General features: G+C 35.2%; 1 protein-coding gene across 1 annotated transcript; it reads left to right on the top strand.

Moving 5' to 3' along the window:
- The first annotated feature begins 3,173 nt into the window (after nt 1-3,173).
- On the top strand, nt 3,174-20,298 carry LOC138308166 (dnaJ homolog subfamily C member 3-like). Its single transcript, XM_069249110.1, has 11 exons — nt 3,174-3,360; nt 10,360-10,467; nt 10,771-10,895; nt 11,609-11,683; nt 12,578-12,721; nt 13,692-13,873; nt 14,553-14,778; nt 15,648-15,768; nt 16,402-16,534; nt 18,072-18,217; nt 19,034-20,298. The coding sequence occupies exons 1-11, from the start codon at nt 3,276-3,278 to the stop codon at nt 19,177-19,179; spliced, it is 1,491 nt and encodes a 496-aa protein (XP_069105211.1). The 5' UTR covers nt 3,174-3,275; the 3' UTR covers nt 19,180-20,298.
- Nucleotides 20,299-20,408: the final 110 nt, after the last annotated feature.

Below are 20,408 nucleotides of genomic sequence, written 5' to 3'. Positions count from 1 at the left end.
CACAGAATTTTTTCTGGATGCAATTAATTATTTTTCATATTTTTATCTTGAAGTAAAACTAGAAGCTCAAACTTTTCAATGGTGGTAATGGTGTAAATTAAGTAACTTTTGTATCTGAAGAAAAAAAACTAAATCGTCTGCTCCTGTTTTTGATGGTAAAAAAATACCATTTGTCAGCGGTGGAGCATCTTTAAGGAAGGAAAAATAACAATAATGGTTCTAAGTAATTTGTACAAGTGTGCGTCATTTCTGACATGGCAATTGTTATCACTCCTTAGGAGACTACAGTTGTTTGAAGGGGGAAAACATGTAAAATATTTTAATTTCGCAGCGATTTAATTTCACATTTTTATATCTACATGTAAGGATGTTTTTCGAGGATATTTAACTTCATGATCTAAACTTTTGAGATCTACTTTAACTGTAATTTAAAAAGTTTTGCAGCAATTTAATATCGAAATTTTTATCGCCCACAAAATTAAATCGCATGCGAAAATAATTTGATTTACAGTACCTCATTTAATTCAATGTAAACTTTCATAATTTTCAAATGTGTCTTTCATATACTTATAATGTTTGCTAAATGTTTGTATTTGTGCTGTTCCAATACAAGGAAATGTTGCTACGTTCACAGTACATGTATGTATTTTTATGTTTTGTTTGTTGTTTCTTCTGATTCTGATATGAAAAAATTCATGTCTTCTTTATGCCTGCGACAATACATGTATAGAATATCTCTACAATTTCAAATCAAGTTTTCAAAAATGGCATACCTACTGTATATTGTTGGCAAATGCATAGAAATCTAATTGTCAGTAAGCGTAAGCCATATTATATTTTTCTTTTCCAGTATTTTAATTTTCAATGAGTGTTCATCAAGGTATGTCAATTGGTTTTATTTTAAAACAAATTAAGTTCATTATGATCATGATAAGTGATTATTAAAGCTTAGAAAGATGATGTGACTTGGGAACCAAAAGATATTAACATATTTATTGATCACAGGCACTTGTCAATACATAATTTGAAATTATTTCACCAGAAATAATTTGTCTTATGCGGTGAAAGCATTATTTTCGCAGATGAGACAAGTGGCTGTGGGTTCTTTTACATATATAGCAATCACAGGGGCCTGGCGCGAACGTTTTTAACCAACAGTGTACACATATGATACGTTAATATATATATGTTGGTTAAAAAATTCCGTTCCAATACTGTTGGTTAAAAAAATTGTGCCAGGTCCCTGTGATAGCAATTAACATAGGGTGTCCTGTCCTTGTGACTTCAGGATGGATATACTCATAGTTTAGGTCATCCTCGATATTCCAGGGGTTCTGATCACTTACGATCTCTACACCCCTGGACTATCTCATAGTAAAACTGGAGGCAACAGAATAGAACAGGTAATTTAGTCATTTGATGTACATCAAAAGAGCCGTATAACGGTACACTGTGGCTGACTGTGTGGGCTTTGATGTTAGGCGTCGCTCTCTCTGTTGTCTTCAAAGGAAATTTTTGCTAGCCTGTGATTGGTCAAATGTTTTCCACTGAGCTGCCTTCAATTTCACTATGAGATAGTCCAGGGTGTAGAGATCGTAAGTGATCGGAACCCCTGAGTATCGAGGATGAGTTTGGGTTTACAACAATTGATGATAACTCGTAAGTATCGGTGATGATAGCATATTGTTGCTGTGAAATCTTAGTTAGAATGAGAGTTGTTTGTCTTATGTTAAAATCTTTTTTTGTTATTAATAAAACTTGTCACCACAGATTTATGTTTTCCTCATCTTTTTATTTCCTGCCAATTCAATAAAGATCAACGGCACCTAACAGAATATCGTAAACAGTTTGTTTTCACGTATTCAATGTTTCGCATCACCATTATTTTTGACAATAATTGTGACTGCATATATATTCAAAACAGAGGGCTTTTACTGACATTATTGCATTTATGTATAATTATTCATGTAAGATTTGAATTCCTTTGAGTTGTCTAACGAAAATTTATATCTGTATATACATATTATATAAATAAAGTGGTTTCCAGTAAATCAATGGGGTTAGTCTCGAAGCGAGAATATAAAATTGGCGGTTTGATTGATATGTTAGAACCAATTATTCACAACCAGTTTAATTTACACAAAGCGTGTATATTTATATATTGCATGGTTCGTGCAGAAAAAAAAATTCAAGGATTTTTTAAGGACATTTCAAGGATTTTTTTGGTCATTTTCAAGGCCATATTGTAATCAAATTTAGATTCAATCAATACAAAAATCAAATGTTCTGTCGACTACAACTTCTGGAACAAATTGACCATTTACCTTTACTGATGTATTAGGAAATAGTTTAAATGAAGTTTAGGGATGTGTCTAAATCAGAACAAGAACACAGTCAATTTCACAATTAAAAATATGGATTCCCAACACACTTCCCTGGCAAGTTTGATCAAATTTAATGTTCATTTTATGCTATAATATGAATTCGAATGATGAATCAAATGTCATTTTAGAACAAATGTATTTTTCAAAGCCTTTTCAAGGCCAACACATAAATTCAAGGCCTTTCCAAGGCCAACATCTTTATTAAAGGACTTTCAAGACCAACACATAAATCCAAGGCCTTTCCCACCATGTATTGTCTAGAAATTTAAAACTATATTATCAATGGTGGACAAACTCCCTGCTTCGAAGTGCTGTTACTTTGCCAATATTACTGTATAGATACATATATATGTCATGGTGAGCAATACCAGGTAATCTGTGCCTTTTCCATAATAGTGGAGCAGTATATGGTACATGGGTTGTATGTCTTTTCAATTATAATGAATAAGGACAGGTGTGCATGAACCTGCTATTGTTCATGAAATACGATTTCCTCTCCATTAGCAGTAAAGTGCTTTTGACGTAACGGAACAAACTGAAAGTGAAAGTAGACTATAAATACAATTTGGTGACACGTGTTACTGATGTATTTTCCGTGTTCATTATTCCAGGGAATCATAAAGTATATAATTTCAAAACAATCTGCATCAATCAAACCTACATGTTATTGTTTATGATGTTCAATCGACATGATTTCCTAAATGGTTAAATGGCTGGTTTACATTGGAATATCTCGCGAGAGTTTAGCAACTTGCGAGAATCGTTCACTTTGACCCGGAAATAGATGGTTTGGCCAATCGAGGTAACCCACGAGTACACACACAAGAATCGACTGCAAACTGATGCTCATAGAAGAAGGACACGTTTCTTAACTGGAAACTAGTTTCCAACATGTCTGTGATAACAATACGTCGACTGATATGTCTAACGAAATCCATTGTAGTATTAATATTGTCTTTGGGCGTCTTTCTTGAAGGTAAGTTGGCAAGGCAAATCACGGTTTTACATGTTGATAAACAGTAAATGATGATAGTAGTTCCTGATAGGTAGATACCGGTAAATGTCATCAGATATTTAATATGCATGGCTAGTGATACTACTCATATATACATTCCAAAGTCAGAGTGTTCTTGTGTTATTAAGAATTCTGACCACATGATATAATCAAAGTCAAGTTGTTCTGCATTTATTCATGAGGTCAGGTGGTGGGTTTAGAGTTTGTTTATTTTCAACTTGTGGTTATAATCATATTTGTAGTAGAATCTACTTCAATTTATAATTATTTGTCATTTTGTCCAAATTTGTATCAGAAATTTCATTTAAATAGTACTGGTAAATTGAATTGATAATTGAGTATCTAATCGTGATCAACTTGTTCTAAAAATGCAACACTCATAGTTTCAAATGATATATTACATGTACCTCTATACTATTTAGTAAATTCGTTGCAGTTAAATGAGTAAATGAAAATTAAAAAAAAATAATCATTTCCATTTAGTAATGTAATCCCATCATCCAAGCAAAGTAATTCATATCACCACAAGGAACTGATCTACATGTATAAATGGAAATTTATTGAAAGTTGGCCCTTTTATCTAACATCTTTATCACCCTGAGGCTGGATGTTAACACTTAACAGTAAATAAAACAACAAGTTTAAGTGTAACCTCAGGCAACCGATTGTACATAGTATTTTCTGATGCATTTTTTCAGTTTTAAATTTATATGAATTTCTTGCACAATATATATTAGCTAGTGATGAGATATGCTGTTAAATGCAGAAGTCTGAACTCACAAATATTGTTAAAAAAAAGCAATGTATTTTCATCTGCAATAGGGGTAGGGGTAACATATCCAAAAAATAATGGGTTAACTATATGATATTAATATTTTCTTAAAGAAAACATTGATTTTGATAATTTTATGAATATTCCTAAGTATCAGACAACTTATAACATTGTTTTATTTTTGTTGTGTGTATACACAAAACAGTTAAATTCTGGTTAAATCAATATTAACCTTACAAAGCTATCTTTCATTCCTTTGATTCTATAATAACTCAAAATAAAGTGCACCACCATTTTGTTTTTACAACTTTTTTTACTTTGATATGAATTCCTATTTCTAAAAATTAAAGAAAAGTTAGATGTCAGAAAATTTTGACATTTCACCAGAGCAGATCCTTAAAAGCAAATTTAAAGATTTGATAATCTGAATGAACCTGAAATATTTTAATTGTTTAATGCATTTTAATGATACCAGTTATACCTTCAGATATTTTAAGTATTGTTTGTTTGATATATTCACTTATAAAATGTAATATTCCACACCTAGAATATTTTGATATAAACATAAAAAAATTTTTTTTAACTGATTTAAGTAAATGGCATTCCATTTTCTTAAAAGCACTTACAAAATGAATTGCACTGTATACCAACTTATTTCCGTCTAAATTGGACATGACACCCTCAATACTCCATGGTTTACTATCACTGACATTATGTCCTCCCCTGGAATACTGTAAACCAACTTTCTTTCGCGTTTGATTTACTTTCGTGAATTTCATGACCCAAGTAAATTAGCAAAAGTTTATCTTCGCAAATGAACATTTACATCATTGATTATAATAAGAATTTATGGAAAGTTTTTAAATCTGCAAATTTTAATCTTCACTGCTTGGTTTTGAAAGAGAAATCGAGAAATTTGATAGCCACGATGTCATAGCAAAACAGAAGGCGACAAAAGACACAGGTTTATTTTGGTCCTCTGACATCAGTTTTAAAAAACTTGAAGGAGATCGATCAGACAATTATTGTTTGTATATTGTGCTATTGAAGGATAACTGAGGCAGCCATTTCTCAGAACCCCTTTATTGATGACATAAGCAATACATGTTACACAACACAGACTACGATACAAGGGACGTAACTCGTACATACTTTAGACCACGACTATAGCTATTATATGACATCTCCCTTCCAAATTTACCTTATATATCAAATGTTGAAAAATGAATGTATTACTTCTGCAGATCATCAATATAGTAGTTTGCTTATTATATAATTACTAAAATACTTTAAACAGTCAAATATAGAAAATACTTGAAATTTGAAATACCAATTAACCATTGTCTCACATATATTTCACGAACAATATCAAACACTTTAACAAATGTTCGAACACAAATTTGGCACAAGTCATGGGCATTATCTAGTTCTCATAGCGTTTTGGTTTGATTATTGCCCTACCACTCACTCGACTTGTTTTTTGTTCACCTTTGTCATTTGGTGTTAGTTCCTTGGATATCGATGTATCCATAGTAAGCGATCGCGTAGTGTCTTTGTTTGTTACTTTAGTTTTCATTGGAAGTGGTTCCTGTTGATTGGTTTCGCGTTCTCTTGGTAATGTCTCGTTAAGCACTGAAGATGGAGTTGGTGCTTCAGGAATGTGTGTGTACGCGTACGGATGTTGGTAAAATTGTTCATCACAAAAGTTCTCGCGAGTTTTCAGAATGTCTCTCCTGTTCCTCCTATAGGTTCGACCTTCACTCTTTAGAATGTATGACCTTGGTGTGTTATCATACCCTATACACTTGGCTGGTGTCCACGTCCTCCCTGTATGCATCCTTACATGCTCGTTGGGTTGAATTCTAGACATTTCTTTGACACCAATGTTGTAATTCTTCTTCTGTTTTTGTTGGTTTTCTTCCAGGTTTCTTTGTATCATCTTGTGAGATTTGTCTCTAGGCTTCAGCAAAGATCTTTTGATAGGAATAGTAGATTTTGTTTTCCGTCCCATCAGTATTTCGACTGGTGAGAGTCCTACACCAGAGACCGGTGTGTTTCTCAGTTCTAATAAAGCTATTTCAGGATCACGATTATCCTCCCTTGCCTTTTTTATAAGCCTTTTTGCAGTTTGAACGGTTCTCTCCGCAAATCCATTGCTCTGCGGATATCTTGGTGAAGAGGTAACATGTTTGATGTTGTACTCATTCATGAATGCTTGGAATTCACCTGATGAATATTCTGGACCATTGTCCGTCCTCAGAATTTCAGGAATGCCATGGCGCGCAAAGTGTGACTTCATGTATTGTATCACTGTACAACTTGTAACATTAGGAATATCGGACACCTCAAAATACTTTGAGTAGTAATCAGCCAAAATCATGTATTTATCACTGCCAAGATAGAATATATCACTTGCTAACTTTTCCCATGGCCTATCAGGAATTTCATCCTGCACAATTGGTTCCTTTTGCTGATAATTCCTGTGTTTCTGACATATTTCACAATTTTCAACTTTGCTCTGAATGTCCTTTGACATTCCTACCCAGAAAAGGCTTGACTTTGCTAACTCTAGACACTTTGTGATTCCCATGTGTCCAGCATGGACCTTATTCATCATTTCACTAATTAGTGACTTCGGAGTCACTATCCTATCACCTTTCATTAGGAGACCATCACATAAATTGAGCTCATCACGAATATTCCAATACACATCCAGATCTTTGGAAACATCTGCCTTGGTTTCCGGCCATCCATATGTCACGTGGTGCTTTACTCTTGACAATATTGGATCCTTATCTACTTCTTCCACAAATTCATCTGTTTTCTCTGTTGAGATACTAACAAATGTATGTATTTTGAATTCTTCTGTATCTGGCTGATCCCTTAACGGTGCTCGGCTTAACGCGTCAGCTATGTGTAGCTCTTTCCCTGGTACGTAATACACACTTAGGTTGTATTTTTGGAGCTTGAGCATCATTCTCTGTATCCTTTGTGGAGCCTGGATAAGAGGTTTCTTGAACAGACTCTCCAATGGCTTATGGTCTGTTTGTACATATATAGTCTCTTTACCGTAGATGTATTGATGGAACTTGGTTGCTCCAAATACAATGGCAAGCATTTCCTTTTCTATCTGAGCGTAATTCCTTTCTGCCGAACTGAGGGATCTTGATGCGAATGCTATTGGTTTGCCTCCCTGCATCAGACAACCTCCCAATCCTGTGGAAGATGCGTCAACAGATATTGTAATTTCCTCATCCTGATTATAGTACTGTAGCACAGGGGCTTGGGAAATGAGTCTTTTCAAGTGTTCAAGTGCTTGCTGGTGCTTATGATCCCAGTGCCAACACACATCTTTCTTGAGTAGTTCATGGAATGGAGCATTAACAGTTGCCAAATCTGGTATAAACTTTTGTAGATAATTCACCATTCCCAGCAGTCTCTGTAGACTCTTCACATCTGTTGGCTCGGGCATGTTGAGTATTGCCTCAATTCTGTCTTTATTTGGTTTCAGACCATCTGCTCCAAACGTATGACCGACGTAGTCTATTTCAGTTTGATTGAACTTGCACTTCTCTTCATTAAATCTTAGATTTACCTCATCGGCCCTTTGGAGAACAACGTCGAGTGTTTTGTTTAACTCATCTTCGTTCTTTCCCCAAAGCAAAATGTCATCTACTATGACGTCACATCCTGGAATATCTTCAAAAATCTGACTTGTTTCTCTCTGGAATACCTCACTGGCTGCGTTGATGCCGAAAGGTAAACGTTCAAATTTGTAACGCCCAAATGGGGTATTAAACGTCGTTAACCACGTGCTTTCTTCTGCCAGCTTTATGTGGAAAAATCCTTGTGATGCATCAAGTTTAGTGAACAACTTAGCATCTCCTAGCTTAGCGGCCACCTCCTCAACAGTCTTCATAGGGAAGTGCTCGCGTTTCACCGCTTTGTTTAAGTCTCGTGGGTCTAAACACAATCTTACAGAGCCGTTGGGCTTCCTAACAACAACAATAGAGTTCACCCATTTTGTAGGTTTTGTTACTTTTGTTATTACACCTTGTTCTTCCATCCGTTGAAGCTCTTGTTTTACTTGTTGTGAAAGCATGTGCGGAATCTTCCTTGGAGGATGTACTACAGCTGGGATGCTCTCATCAACCTTAATCTTATATTCTCCAGGTAGACAACCTAGTCCTGAGAATAAATGTTTGTACTTTTCAACAGGTGTTTGTTGATTGTTGTTTGTGACTTCATTGTTGTCTCTACCAGTTTGTATAGCATTTAGTCGTTGTATGAGACCCATCTCTACACAAGTTTCTAGACCTAGGACTGGCATGAATCTTGACCTGACAATGTTGAATGTTGCCACATGGAATTTGCCTTTGTACTCCATAGCAATGTCCTTCTTTCCTACGGTTTTAATGCTATGCCCAGAATAAGACACAAGTTTTGTCCTTGTTGTTTTGATGCCCTTTATATTCAGCTGTTGTGCAAGGTTTACAGGAATGACGTTGCATGTTGCTCCTGTGTCTATCTTAAGTGTTACCTTTTGATCATTGATCCATACTTTGACATGCCACTCTGTGTCTTTGGTCTGTGTATCTGGTTCACTACAGGTTTTGTGTACCATACCTACAAACTGTGTGTTTTGGTATTCATCATCACTTTCTTCATCTAGCGCATGTACTTGCTTTTTGCACATTTTCGCGAAATGGTTCATCCCATTACAGTTTAAGCATGATTTCCCATATGCCGGACAGTTTCTGGGTGCATGTGAAAGACCACATTTTTTTACATTTAAATCTTTTCTTTGGCTTGTCTGGTTCCCTTTTCTGACTAGATTGAGTAGAATGTTGAGGTTTCTGTTCTTTCTGACTCTTTTTTGTAGATATTTGCTTATTCTTTATGCCATGTATACTTTTAGATGACCCCTGTGTTTCTCCCAGTTCTTTTAATTGCATACTGCTTGCCTCTGATGCCCGACAAAATTCTACACATTTCTCAAGTGTTAAGTCCTTTTCTCGAAGTAATCTTTCGCGCAAATGGACGTTTCTAATTCCACAAATAATTCTATCTCTAATCAGGCTATCCTGAAGAGTTGAAAATTCACAAGTAGCTGCTTTTGTTTTTAGGTCTGTGACATAAGCATCGATCTTTTCCCCTTCTCTCATGTTTCTAGTGAAGAATACGTGCCTTTCATATGTAATGTTCTTTCTAGGATTACAATAAGATTCAAATTGTTGACATATTTTGTCTAACTTTGCATCATCTCCTTCTTGTTCAAAGACGAACGTTTTATATACGTCGTGCGCTGCTGGGCCAGCCACGTGGAGAAAATTGAAAGCGCGTACCTTTTGATCCTCCTTATCAATTTTAGCGGCTACCTCGTATATATCATAGGCTTGTTTGAACCTTCGCCAGTTTTCTGACACATTACCCGTAAATTGGAGTTCAGTGGGCGGCTTTAACCTGTCCATCTTTTGTAGTTACTTCTGACACCATGTGCTATTAACGGATAACTGAGGCAGCCATTTCTTAGAACCCCTTTATTGATGACGTAAGCAATACATGTTACACAACACAGACTACGATACAAGGGACGTAACTCGTACATACTTTAGACCACGACTATAGCTATTATATGACATATATAATAAAGTCCATCTAGGTAAAGGACACAGTCTTACATTTACGGCACACAAGGCAGGGGCTGATTTGTCAATTAAAGATGCTCCACCGCTGACAAATGGTATATTTTCACTATCAAAAACAGGAGCAGGCGATTTAGTATTTTTCTTCAGTAACAAAAGTTACTTACTTTACACCATTACCACCTTTGAAAAGTTTGAGCTTCTAATTTTACTTCAAGTTAAAATTACAAAAAATAATTAATTGCATCCCGAAAAAATTCCGCGGCACTATATCCTATATGGAATGAAGTACTGATTGCGCATGCACCAAAAGCAAAATACATTATTTTATATTACTTTTTCTGTTAATTAGAAATATATATACACTATTAAATACCCATTATTGTTCAAGTGATGAATATCATTTATGCTCTGTCGGCGGTGGAGCATCTTTAAGTTGTTTGGGCCTAATGGAATACTGAAATTTTACAGATTCTTTGAGTTATAAATCAAGTTTAAGTGAGTAGGGTTTACAATAACGTAAATATGCTGATTTATTTGTAGGTGTCGATGGATCTCCAGCTGAAGTCCAGCAGCATCTGGAGATGGGGAAGAAACTCCTGGCGGCTGGTCAACTCGCAGACGCCCTATCACATTACCATGCCGCAGTGGGTAGGTATCAACAAGAATTCATTCATTGTGGTAATCATAGGACTGAGTCTTTTATCAACTTTTACCTTTCGTCTTCCTACAACATCCAGTAGATCCTTGATCGACTTTTAGCAGTTCCAGAAGTCTAATTACCATTTCTCAGAAATCTGAAGAGTTGAAACATATATGACACATACGTGTTTCAAACTCAAAAGTCTAATCTGATTGTTGGCAGTCACAGGGGATTACTGGATTAACTTTAAAATTTGCGATAAATTACCCTGGTATACATTTTCTTTTCAATGATTTTTTTTCCAATTTCAGACGGAGATCCAAATAACTACATGTCCTATTTCCGTAGGGCAACAGTATTTTTAGCTCTGGGGAAATCCAAGTCTGCTCTTCCTGACCTGGATAAAGTCATTCAACTCAAACCAGATTTTACTGCTGTAAGCTAAGTCTGACTCTGCTCTCAGAAAAACACAGTTAACTTTCAGAACATTTTTGGGGGCAGATTCTCACGGTTGAGAAGGTTTTGACATAAAATTCTTTTTACTGGGAATTAATTCAATAGCGATGTTTATTTTGGCTCTATTGAATATTTGAGTTTTTTAACAGGCATTTAAGATGACTCAAAACAGAAAGTTATTAGATCTTGTATTGGAGAATATAAAGCCTTGTAGTGAAGCAGAATTACAAGTCTAATTTCAATTAGATTGTAGCAATTATGAATTTGCATGAGGAAAAAAAATAATATTTAAAATAGCATTGTCTGAATATTATGATCTTAACTTCCTGTGTATAGCACACAAAAAAAGACTAAGAGCTTAGATAAGATTTCCAATCAAAAGATACATGTGTAAAATATTTTACTTTCAAATTGTTACCTAAAGATCAATCTTGTAGCTAGCATAAAAGAAAATTTCGCATTCTGGCTATATATTGTGATTTTTAATTTTGGTGACCACTACAATATTTCACAAAGTTATCATCCCTACAAAAATTACTGGCTACATAGTCTGTTTAAATACCAATCAATGTTTGTTGAATTGATTTGATTAAGAAAAAATATCTTTTCCAAGTGGGAAGAAAATAAAAATACTCTGGAGAAGTTTTAAGACAAATGATCTGAGCATTGTCAACATTTGATGATCATTTACAGGCCAGATCACAGCGAGGCAATGTACTACTAAAGCAGGGAAATCTAGTAAAAGCCAAAGAAGACTTTGCGATGGTGGTAAGTCTGTCATTAATCTATATGTGATAACACTGGTAACCCAAAATGTGTTAATCTTGCCGAAACTTGTTAGAATAACGGCAGAATACTTAATTTTGAACAAGTTTCGGCAGGATTAGCATATGTGCTTTTTTATTCAGTATTAACCCTTTATATTAAGACTTTTCCTCAGAATTCCAATTCGATTAATAAAATTAAGTATTTCTGCCGTAAAATTAAGTATTTTTCTGTCCGCCGTGGGTCGTGACGGCTGATGGCCGAATAACAGAGGGTATCAGTCACAATTACCCAACTTCGTTACGTGCACGGCTATTTATTGCTACATTGTCGGAGGTTGGGAATCGCCTCTATTTCTTTATTCTAACAAGTTTCGGCAAGATTAACACATTTTGGGTTACCAGTGTAAAAATAAACCATCTAAATAACGATTCCGTTGAAATTTTGTAAAGACTTTACTGTTTTTCTCAGTAAGAAAATTCAGTTGAAAACAAGTAACATTATGCAACTTCAACTTATTTTACTTTAAACTAAAACAGAGCCTGTCTAATTTTAATAACCTATAGCTACTGTTTGTTTTAACTAAAATGAACAGAAACGGGCCATTTATTGGAAGTTTCCATCTTTTGTGATAATCATGTGTCCAAAAATAAGTCAATCAAAGAAATGTTTAGTAGGTCTTCATATTGCGACTGAGTGGTTAAGGTGTCTTGACATTCTGCATCAAGCCCTTTTGGGTCAAAGTGGCTGAGTGGTTAAGGTGTCTGACATTCTACCCAACTGATTCAGACATGTTCTTAAAGTCCATAGCTGCTGATTTAATTAAAACAAATACCAAATCTGAGTAGATTACAATTTACCATGATTGTTCATAATATGTCCTCGTTGTTGTCACAGTTATCCAAAGATCCGACTAATGAAGAGGCAAATCTGAACATCCAAAAAATACATCCACTACAAGCAAGTATAGAGGAAGCACATCATTTCTTCCATGTGAGGGAGTTCCAGGCAGCTATAGATCTACTCACTCAAGCTATAGAGGTAAGCTTTTTAGTTTGACATATTCCCTCTTATTGCATATTACAGAGTTCCCTGCCTTGCGGGTAGGTATCCATAGTTTCGTCATGATTTTGTGAGCGAAATTCATGTCATTTTCTCCGAAAAGTATGACATTTCACTAACAAACACACGACGTTATAATTAATGCCGACCCACAAGGGCAGATAACTCTGAAATATGCAAAAAACAAAATAACACACCACATAAGGACAGAAACATATACTGTAAATCAACTTTCTTTTGTCTCTGATTGATTTTTCACGAAATTCACGATCAATGCAAAATTTGTGAAGGTTTACATCCATGAATAAATATCTCCCACTTTATTTCCACAATTAAATTCAAAGGTACTGCTATTCAATTTTTAATTCGCGTAACTTAATTTCTACGAAAATGTTTTGAAAACAGACATCACAAAAATGTTTTAAAAACAGACATCACGAAAATTAGTGACCGCAAAAGAAATATGATTTGCAGTGTACAGATTCATTGCCTTTGTTTACAACAGAGGGGTCTCTGGTTTATAGCCATTTTTCCTTGGATATCTTCTGTTAACCATATTCATTTGCATAAATATCAAATTTAGACAGTATATCATGGTCTGATATACATTCAAAACTGCAAGTGCATCATCCTTTATTTGACTAGATAATTATGTTTCTGGTATGTTTTGTTATTGAAAGCAGTGTGCTGTTACCATACTCACCCCTATATTAATAATTGAACTCTTCTTATTCTGAGGTAGGAACAGGCCATCATGAAATTTCAGGGTTGATCGGGTTATTAGGTAGATTTATCACTATACTTTAAAAAATAAAATCGTACACTTCACCAAGTATGCATGGCCCTTTGAATATATATCCACTGCTGTACTTTCAAAATGTTATATTTCCTTCTAAATAACAAGGAGGATTGTGTGTATGTTGTGTGTATCTGTAAGTTCACTTTGTAGGTGTGTCCGTGGGACATTGAACTACGAGAGATCAGATCCGAGTGCTACATGGCTCAGGGTGATTACTTTAAAGCTGTTGGAGACATCCGCTCCACCACCAAGCTTCGCAGCGACAACACACCTGCCTTTCTAAAGCTCAGTCTTCTCTATTACGACATGGGAGATGCTGAGAATTCTCTAATGTAAGTTTTTATCAACCTGTGACGAAAAACTTAAAAAAAAAATAGAGATTGGCTATAAACATGTTACTGCAAACTACTGTTTTTTAGCATCTACAATATTTGGCATTTTCATTATTTTCAAAATATTTACAAAAACATAAATTTGCAATCAAGAACTCTTTATGACAAACAAACATTCATACATATGTTTTATTCAATTTATTAAGAAACATTTAGATTTACGTTCAAGGGCTCTCGCGAAATTAGCAAAAATGTGTATTACACAAAAAATACTGATTTTTATAAGCATTTGAAACAACACAGAATTTATGCATAGTATTAAGTCTTGTTCATGTATGTTTAGATAAACATATCTGAATAAGTCACTTTATAATTACTAATATCACTGTAAAAATGTGAAATACAATGGTAGGCGACAGCTTGACTCCATGTTTTGACCGCATGATCTCATTTTACTGCGATTTTGAAATAAATATCATGGATTTTGTCAGTTCTGCCAGAATTCATTTTGAACTTTCATTTGTCTGTGTAAAAACAAAATGTATGCAATGTAAGTATTGTAATTATCAAAATGTTGGTAACGCTTGTTGGTGAATAACAAATGTACAGCGCTTATTGATTCGTGAATATGAAAATTTCGACACATGTATCCAGTAACCATTATCTGTTTTATTTGTAGAAATATACGAGAGTGTTTAAAACTAGATCCTGACCATAAAGAGTGCTATCCACATTACAAGAAAGTGAAGAAGCTAGTCAAACAGTTACAGTCGGCCCAAGATCTGAGAAATGAGAAACAGTATGAGGATTGTATAGCCAAAGCTCACCAGATTCTCACGACGGAACCGACGGTTACGCTGTATATAATGAAAGCGAAATCTTTTCTGTGTCACTGTCATTCCAGGGTAAGTATTAGTCTGGTATTCAACCACAATAAAAAATGAAAGTACGGTCTTCATAGATGCTTAAAAGTCGATCCACTTTTTGTCTATGACATCATAAATCCAAAGATATTTGAAATAATTCTTATTATTAAAGATGCTCCACCGCCGACACAGCATAAATGATATTCTTCATTTGAACTGTAATTAGTGTTTAATTGTGTATATATATGCCTAATTAACACACAAAAAAATACAAAATAATTTATTTCTTTTGGTGCATGCGCAATCAGTACTTCATTCCATATATTGCCACAGAATTTTTTCGGGATGCAATTAATTATTTTTCATATTTTTAACTTGAATCAAAATTAGAAGCTGAAACTTTTTAACGGTGGTAATGGTGTAAAGTAAGTAACTTTTGTAATTGAAGAAAAATACTAAATCGTCTCCTCCTGTTTTTGATAGTGAAAATACCATTTGTCAGCGGTGGAGCATCTTTAAATATTTATAACTCAGTGACATACTTAAGAATTAGGCATTAAGTTCCATGTATTTACTAATTTCTACAATAAAGCAAATGCAGTTGTGACACATTGACATCTTATTTAATAGTAATTTGGACCTGCTATACATTGCAATCAAACCTGTATATAAGGATCACCCAATGGACAACAAAAAATGGTCTTTATATCCAAGTGGTCTTTATACACAGGTCAAATTATGTTCAGTTGGGCATTTGGGTTTACAAGACAGTGGTCTCTTTATGCAGGTGGTCCTATACAGAGGTGGCTCCTACTGCATGTTTTACTGTTTTTTAATGGTCAGTTGTTTTACTTTTGCTGAGATGGCTAATCACATAAATTATAATCTGTAATATTCTGAACTTGTAGGCAGGAAACATCAAGGATGCCTTTGCTATCTGTAATGAGATTCTCGACCTGGAACCAGAAAATATCGAAGCTGTTATGGATCGTGCAGAGACTTATCTTGTTAACGAACAGTTTGATAAAGGTAGGGAAGTTTTTACCTGACATAAAAGTAATTGATGAATCTGGCGATGATATTGTCCACCCATCACTTATACTTCAAAGTTAACTTGCTGCTGACAATTCTTGTTATGAACTGTAAATTTCTTCATGTTATAACAACAGAACAATTTAGGGTTTTTCTATATTGCTTCTTTACTGAAGGTTAGTAGGTTACGGAGAGGGGTACATGGAGGGAAAGGGGAGATAATTATTGTAGCTTAGAGAGAGGTTCTTAAAGGGAAAGGGGAGATAATTATTGTAGGTTAGAGAGAGGTACTTTAAAGGAAAGGGGAGATAATTATGGTAGGTTAAAGAGAAAAGAACTTATAAGGAAAAGATAGATAATTACTGAAGCTTAGAGAGGGTTCGTAAAGGGAAAGGGAAGAAAATTATGGTAGGTTTTAAAGAGATGTACATAATCAGAAAGGGAAGATAATTATGGTTGGTAATATAGAAAGGGATACATAATCAGAAAGGGGAGATAATTAAGGTAGGTTATGGTATTTGGATAGGAGCACTTACAGGGAAAGGGGAGATAATCACATGATATCTTGTAACTGACGGTAAAAGCTGATTCCTGTGAAGCATACTTCATTGTGTTGTTTTTATCTTCCAGCTGTCAATGACTACCAATTTGCTGTGAATATCGATGGTGACAATCGACAAGCTAAAGAAGGATTAGATAAAGCTCAAAAACTACTTAAACAGTCACAAAAGAGAGATTATTATAAAATTTTAGGTATAAAAAGGTAAGAAAATTGATCAATCATTACAAACTTTATGGTATTTAAAGACAATCAAACTGAATATATTTATTGTTCGGTATGAAAAAGTAGGATAATTAAAATTAAATACAACAATACAAAAAAGCAATTAGGTAAATTTCCTCTGATTTGACCAAAATATTGTATTAATTTGAAGCAAAGTAAGTATACTTCAGTAAGTGTGCCCAGATATGCTCATTTGAGGACTAAAGGTCATTACTGTTGATGATCATCGTCTAGGTAGCTATATATAGTTACACCACATAGGATTAAGTGACTGAAAATTTATCAAATGACAGTACCTTTTATAGTTTTTAGCTCACCTGGCCCGAAGGGCCGGTGAGCTTATGCCATGGCGCGGCGTCCGTCGTCCGTCGTCCGTCCGTCCGTCCGTCCGTCTGTCTGTCCGTCAACATTTCCTTTAAATCGCTACTAGTCATAGAGTTCTGCATGGATTGTGACCAAATTTGGCCACAAAGATCCTTGGGGGAAGGGGAACAGAACTTGTATAAATTTTGGCTCTGAGCCCCTGGGGGCAGGAGGGGCGGGGCCCAATAGGGGAAATAAAGGTAAATCCTATAAATCGCTACTTGTCATAGAGTTCTGCATGGATTGTAACCAAATTTGGCCACAAGCATCCTTGGGGGAAGGGGAACAGAACTTGTATAAATTTTGGCTCTGAGCCCCCGGGGGCAGGAGGGGCGGGGCCCAATAGGGGAAATAAAGGTAAATCCTATAAATCGCTACTTGTCCTAGAGTTCTGCATGGATTGTGACCAAATTTGGCCACAAACATCCTTAGGAGAAGGGGAACAGAACTTGTATAAATTTTGGCTCTGACCCCCTGGGGGCAGGAGGGGCGGGGCCCAAATATAGGAAATAGAGGTAAATCCTATAAATCGCTACTAGTCATAGAGTTCTTCATGGATTGTAACCAAATTTGGCCACAAACATCCTTTGGGGAAGGGGAACAGAACTTGTATAAAATTTGGCTCTGACCCCCAGGGGGCAGGAGGGGCGGGGCCCAATAGGGGAAATAAAGGTAAATCCTTTAAATCGCTACTAGTCATAGAGTTCTGCATGGATTGTAACCAAATTTGGCCACAAGCATCCTTGGGGAAGGGGAACAGAACTTGTATAAATTTTGGCTCTGACCCCCCGGGGGCAGGAGGGGCGGGGCCCAATAGGGGAAATAAAAGTAAATCCTATAAATCGCTACTAGTCATAGAGTTCTGCATGGATTGTAACCAAATTTGGCCACAAACATCCTTGGGGGAAGGGGAACAGAGCTTGTATAAATTTTGGCTCTGACCCCCAGGGGGCAGGAATGGTGGGCCCAATAGGGGAATTAGAGGTAAATATTCAAATTTCTTCAGAAAATAAACAATGAACCTGTATCCAGAATATTACTTGGCATTACAAACCAGGTGAGCGATACAGGCCCTCTGGGCCTCTTGTTTCAATTCCTTTTAAGAAATACAATGTATTGTTTATTAGCATTAATTAAATTTCTTTCATTACAGAACTGCCAGAAAAAAGGAAATTATGAAAGCATATAAAAAATTGGCCAAGAAATGGCATCCTGATCGTTACAAAGGAGACGACAAAGCCAAGGCCGAGAAAATGTTTGTTGATATAGCAGCAGCTAAAGAGGTCCTAACAGATCCAGGTAAGGTCAAAGGTCATTGCAGACTCACTAGGGTCAAAAGACTTCACAGGTCAAGTAAGGTCAAACGTAATCACATTCTCACTAAGGTCAAAGGTCTTCACAGGGTCAAGTAAGGTCAAAGGTCAAAGGTCTTCACAAACTAAGTAAGGTCAAATGTTCTCATGGACCAAGTAAGCTAGGAAAAAGATCCTCGCAGGTCAAGTATAAGGTCAAAGGTCATCACAGATCAAGTAAGGTCAAAGGTCATCACAGACCAAGTGAGTATATTCTGTATTGTAGCATCTGGTATCACATTTCACAAAGAAATTCTATTTCATTATAACTACAATTTACTAATAATTTAACTATACTGGTAGTAATACCAGTGTGGTAGGGATTTGTGAAAAGATAGTCTGACCTCAGAGGGGCCTGAGGGACAGGGCCAGACAGGCATGAGGGGTGGGGCTAAAATAGATAGATAAGATATACATAATAACCCTTAAATTTATCAATGGATACAGGTTGGGGGATATTACTTGTTTAAGTTTTATTTGTCATATATATAATACATGACTGTTTTCGCATGAGGCCTGGGGATTGAACTTATGTCCCCTAGCTCTTACCCCCTTTGGGCCTTTTGTATACATATCAGGGCTATTATAAGACAACACTTTAGGATTATTAATAAGGGCAGTATCAAATATGAACTCCATAAATTGTTCTTAATCAATGATATTCAATGATTTCCATATTCACAAAAATTGCATTCCATGAACTAACAATTTTGCAACGTAATTCATAGACGTGTAAATTCATTATACTAAATGTGTTTTTCAGATAAAAGGCAGCAATTTGATAATGGTGAAGATCCACTGGACCCTGAACAGCAGCAACAAGGAGGCGGACATCATTGGCATCAAGGCTTCAATCCTTTCGGCTCAGGGGGTGGTGGTGGCTTCAACTTCAAATTTCACTTCAATTGACGCTGGTACTTGTTTAGTAGAAAATATTTTCTTAAAATCCATTTTGAATTGGTTTTTATACTATTATTAACTCATTCACCCCTGAAGATATGTTTAGGCTGGTCTAAATCAAAGACTAGACCAGTCCATTAGGATATTTCAGGGGTGAATGCTTGCGAGGGAATCTTGTGTATTCCGCTTTTTCATTCCAATACAAAATTGTTTGACACTTCTCAACGGCTGCCTTACATACATTATCATGGATACTGTGTCATAGTTTTTACACCAAATTTTGCAAAAAAAATTATTATTTAATTTATGGATGTTTCAAAGAAATAATGACAAAGTATAGACTGCAAGAATTCATGAAGTTCCTTCTTGCTAAGTTGTCCAAACTGTGATACCATGACATTTTTGCTATTTCTCTCCCTTATTTCCATCATGGAATTTGGAAAAAAAATATTTCAGAAAAAAATGGAAAGCAATATACAGTGGTCTCATAAAGTACACATGATTCGCGGTCTCTTTAGGTGAAAGGATTTAAAATCCTTCTTCATTTGATTTCATACATTTGCCTACATGTCTTTTCTTATTTGTGTGTTTTCCCAGACAAAACCTGTTTTTGTACCAAAGTTCTTGCTGCATGTCTCGCAGATATTTTTGTTTTTGTTAATTAATATTTCCTCTTTATTTCTGACGTATGGCAAAGCCAGGAATAGAAAAGGAAAGAAAAACCAGGATTTTTTTTTCATCCTGATTCAGATTAGACAATAGATATTTTGATTAAAGAATTGGAAACCACGTTCATGTGACTGTGTTACAGAGAGAATAGTGCGTCTGTACTAAATTATTGTTTTGAAGCGAGTGATTTGTGATGACCGAAGAATTGTTTAAATGTCTCAAGGTGTCAATGTATATATATGTGTGCAATAGATGTATAAGAGTAAATGAAAGCTAAATGGTATTTTATACTTTATAATTGGTAAATTTTCATGTTATCATTAAACAATGGTATGGTCGTGAAAATTTTATCCTCAATGTAACTAGCATAAGATAAAGCGCATAAAGATTCTTTAATAAGATGGCCAGATTAATATTTTTTGAAATTTAATATCAATTTATTAAAATAGCAAAAACTTTGACCTTTTTTTTTTTTTTTTTTTTAAATAAAAAAAAAAAAAAAAAAAAAAAAAACTTTGACCTTCAAAAATACTGAACTTTTACAGTATATTCTGCAGCTGAATATTTAC

Source organism: Argopecten irradians, chromosome 14, assembly GCF_041381155.1.
Source record: "Argopecten irradians isolate NY chromosome 14, Ai_NY, whole genome shotgun sequence".
NCBI classification, from domain to species: Eukaryota; Metazoa; Mollusca; class Bivalvia; order Pectinida; family Pectinidae; genus Argopecten; species Argopecten irradians.
This window is presented reverse-complemented; position numbering and strand designations above follow the sequence as displayed.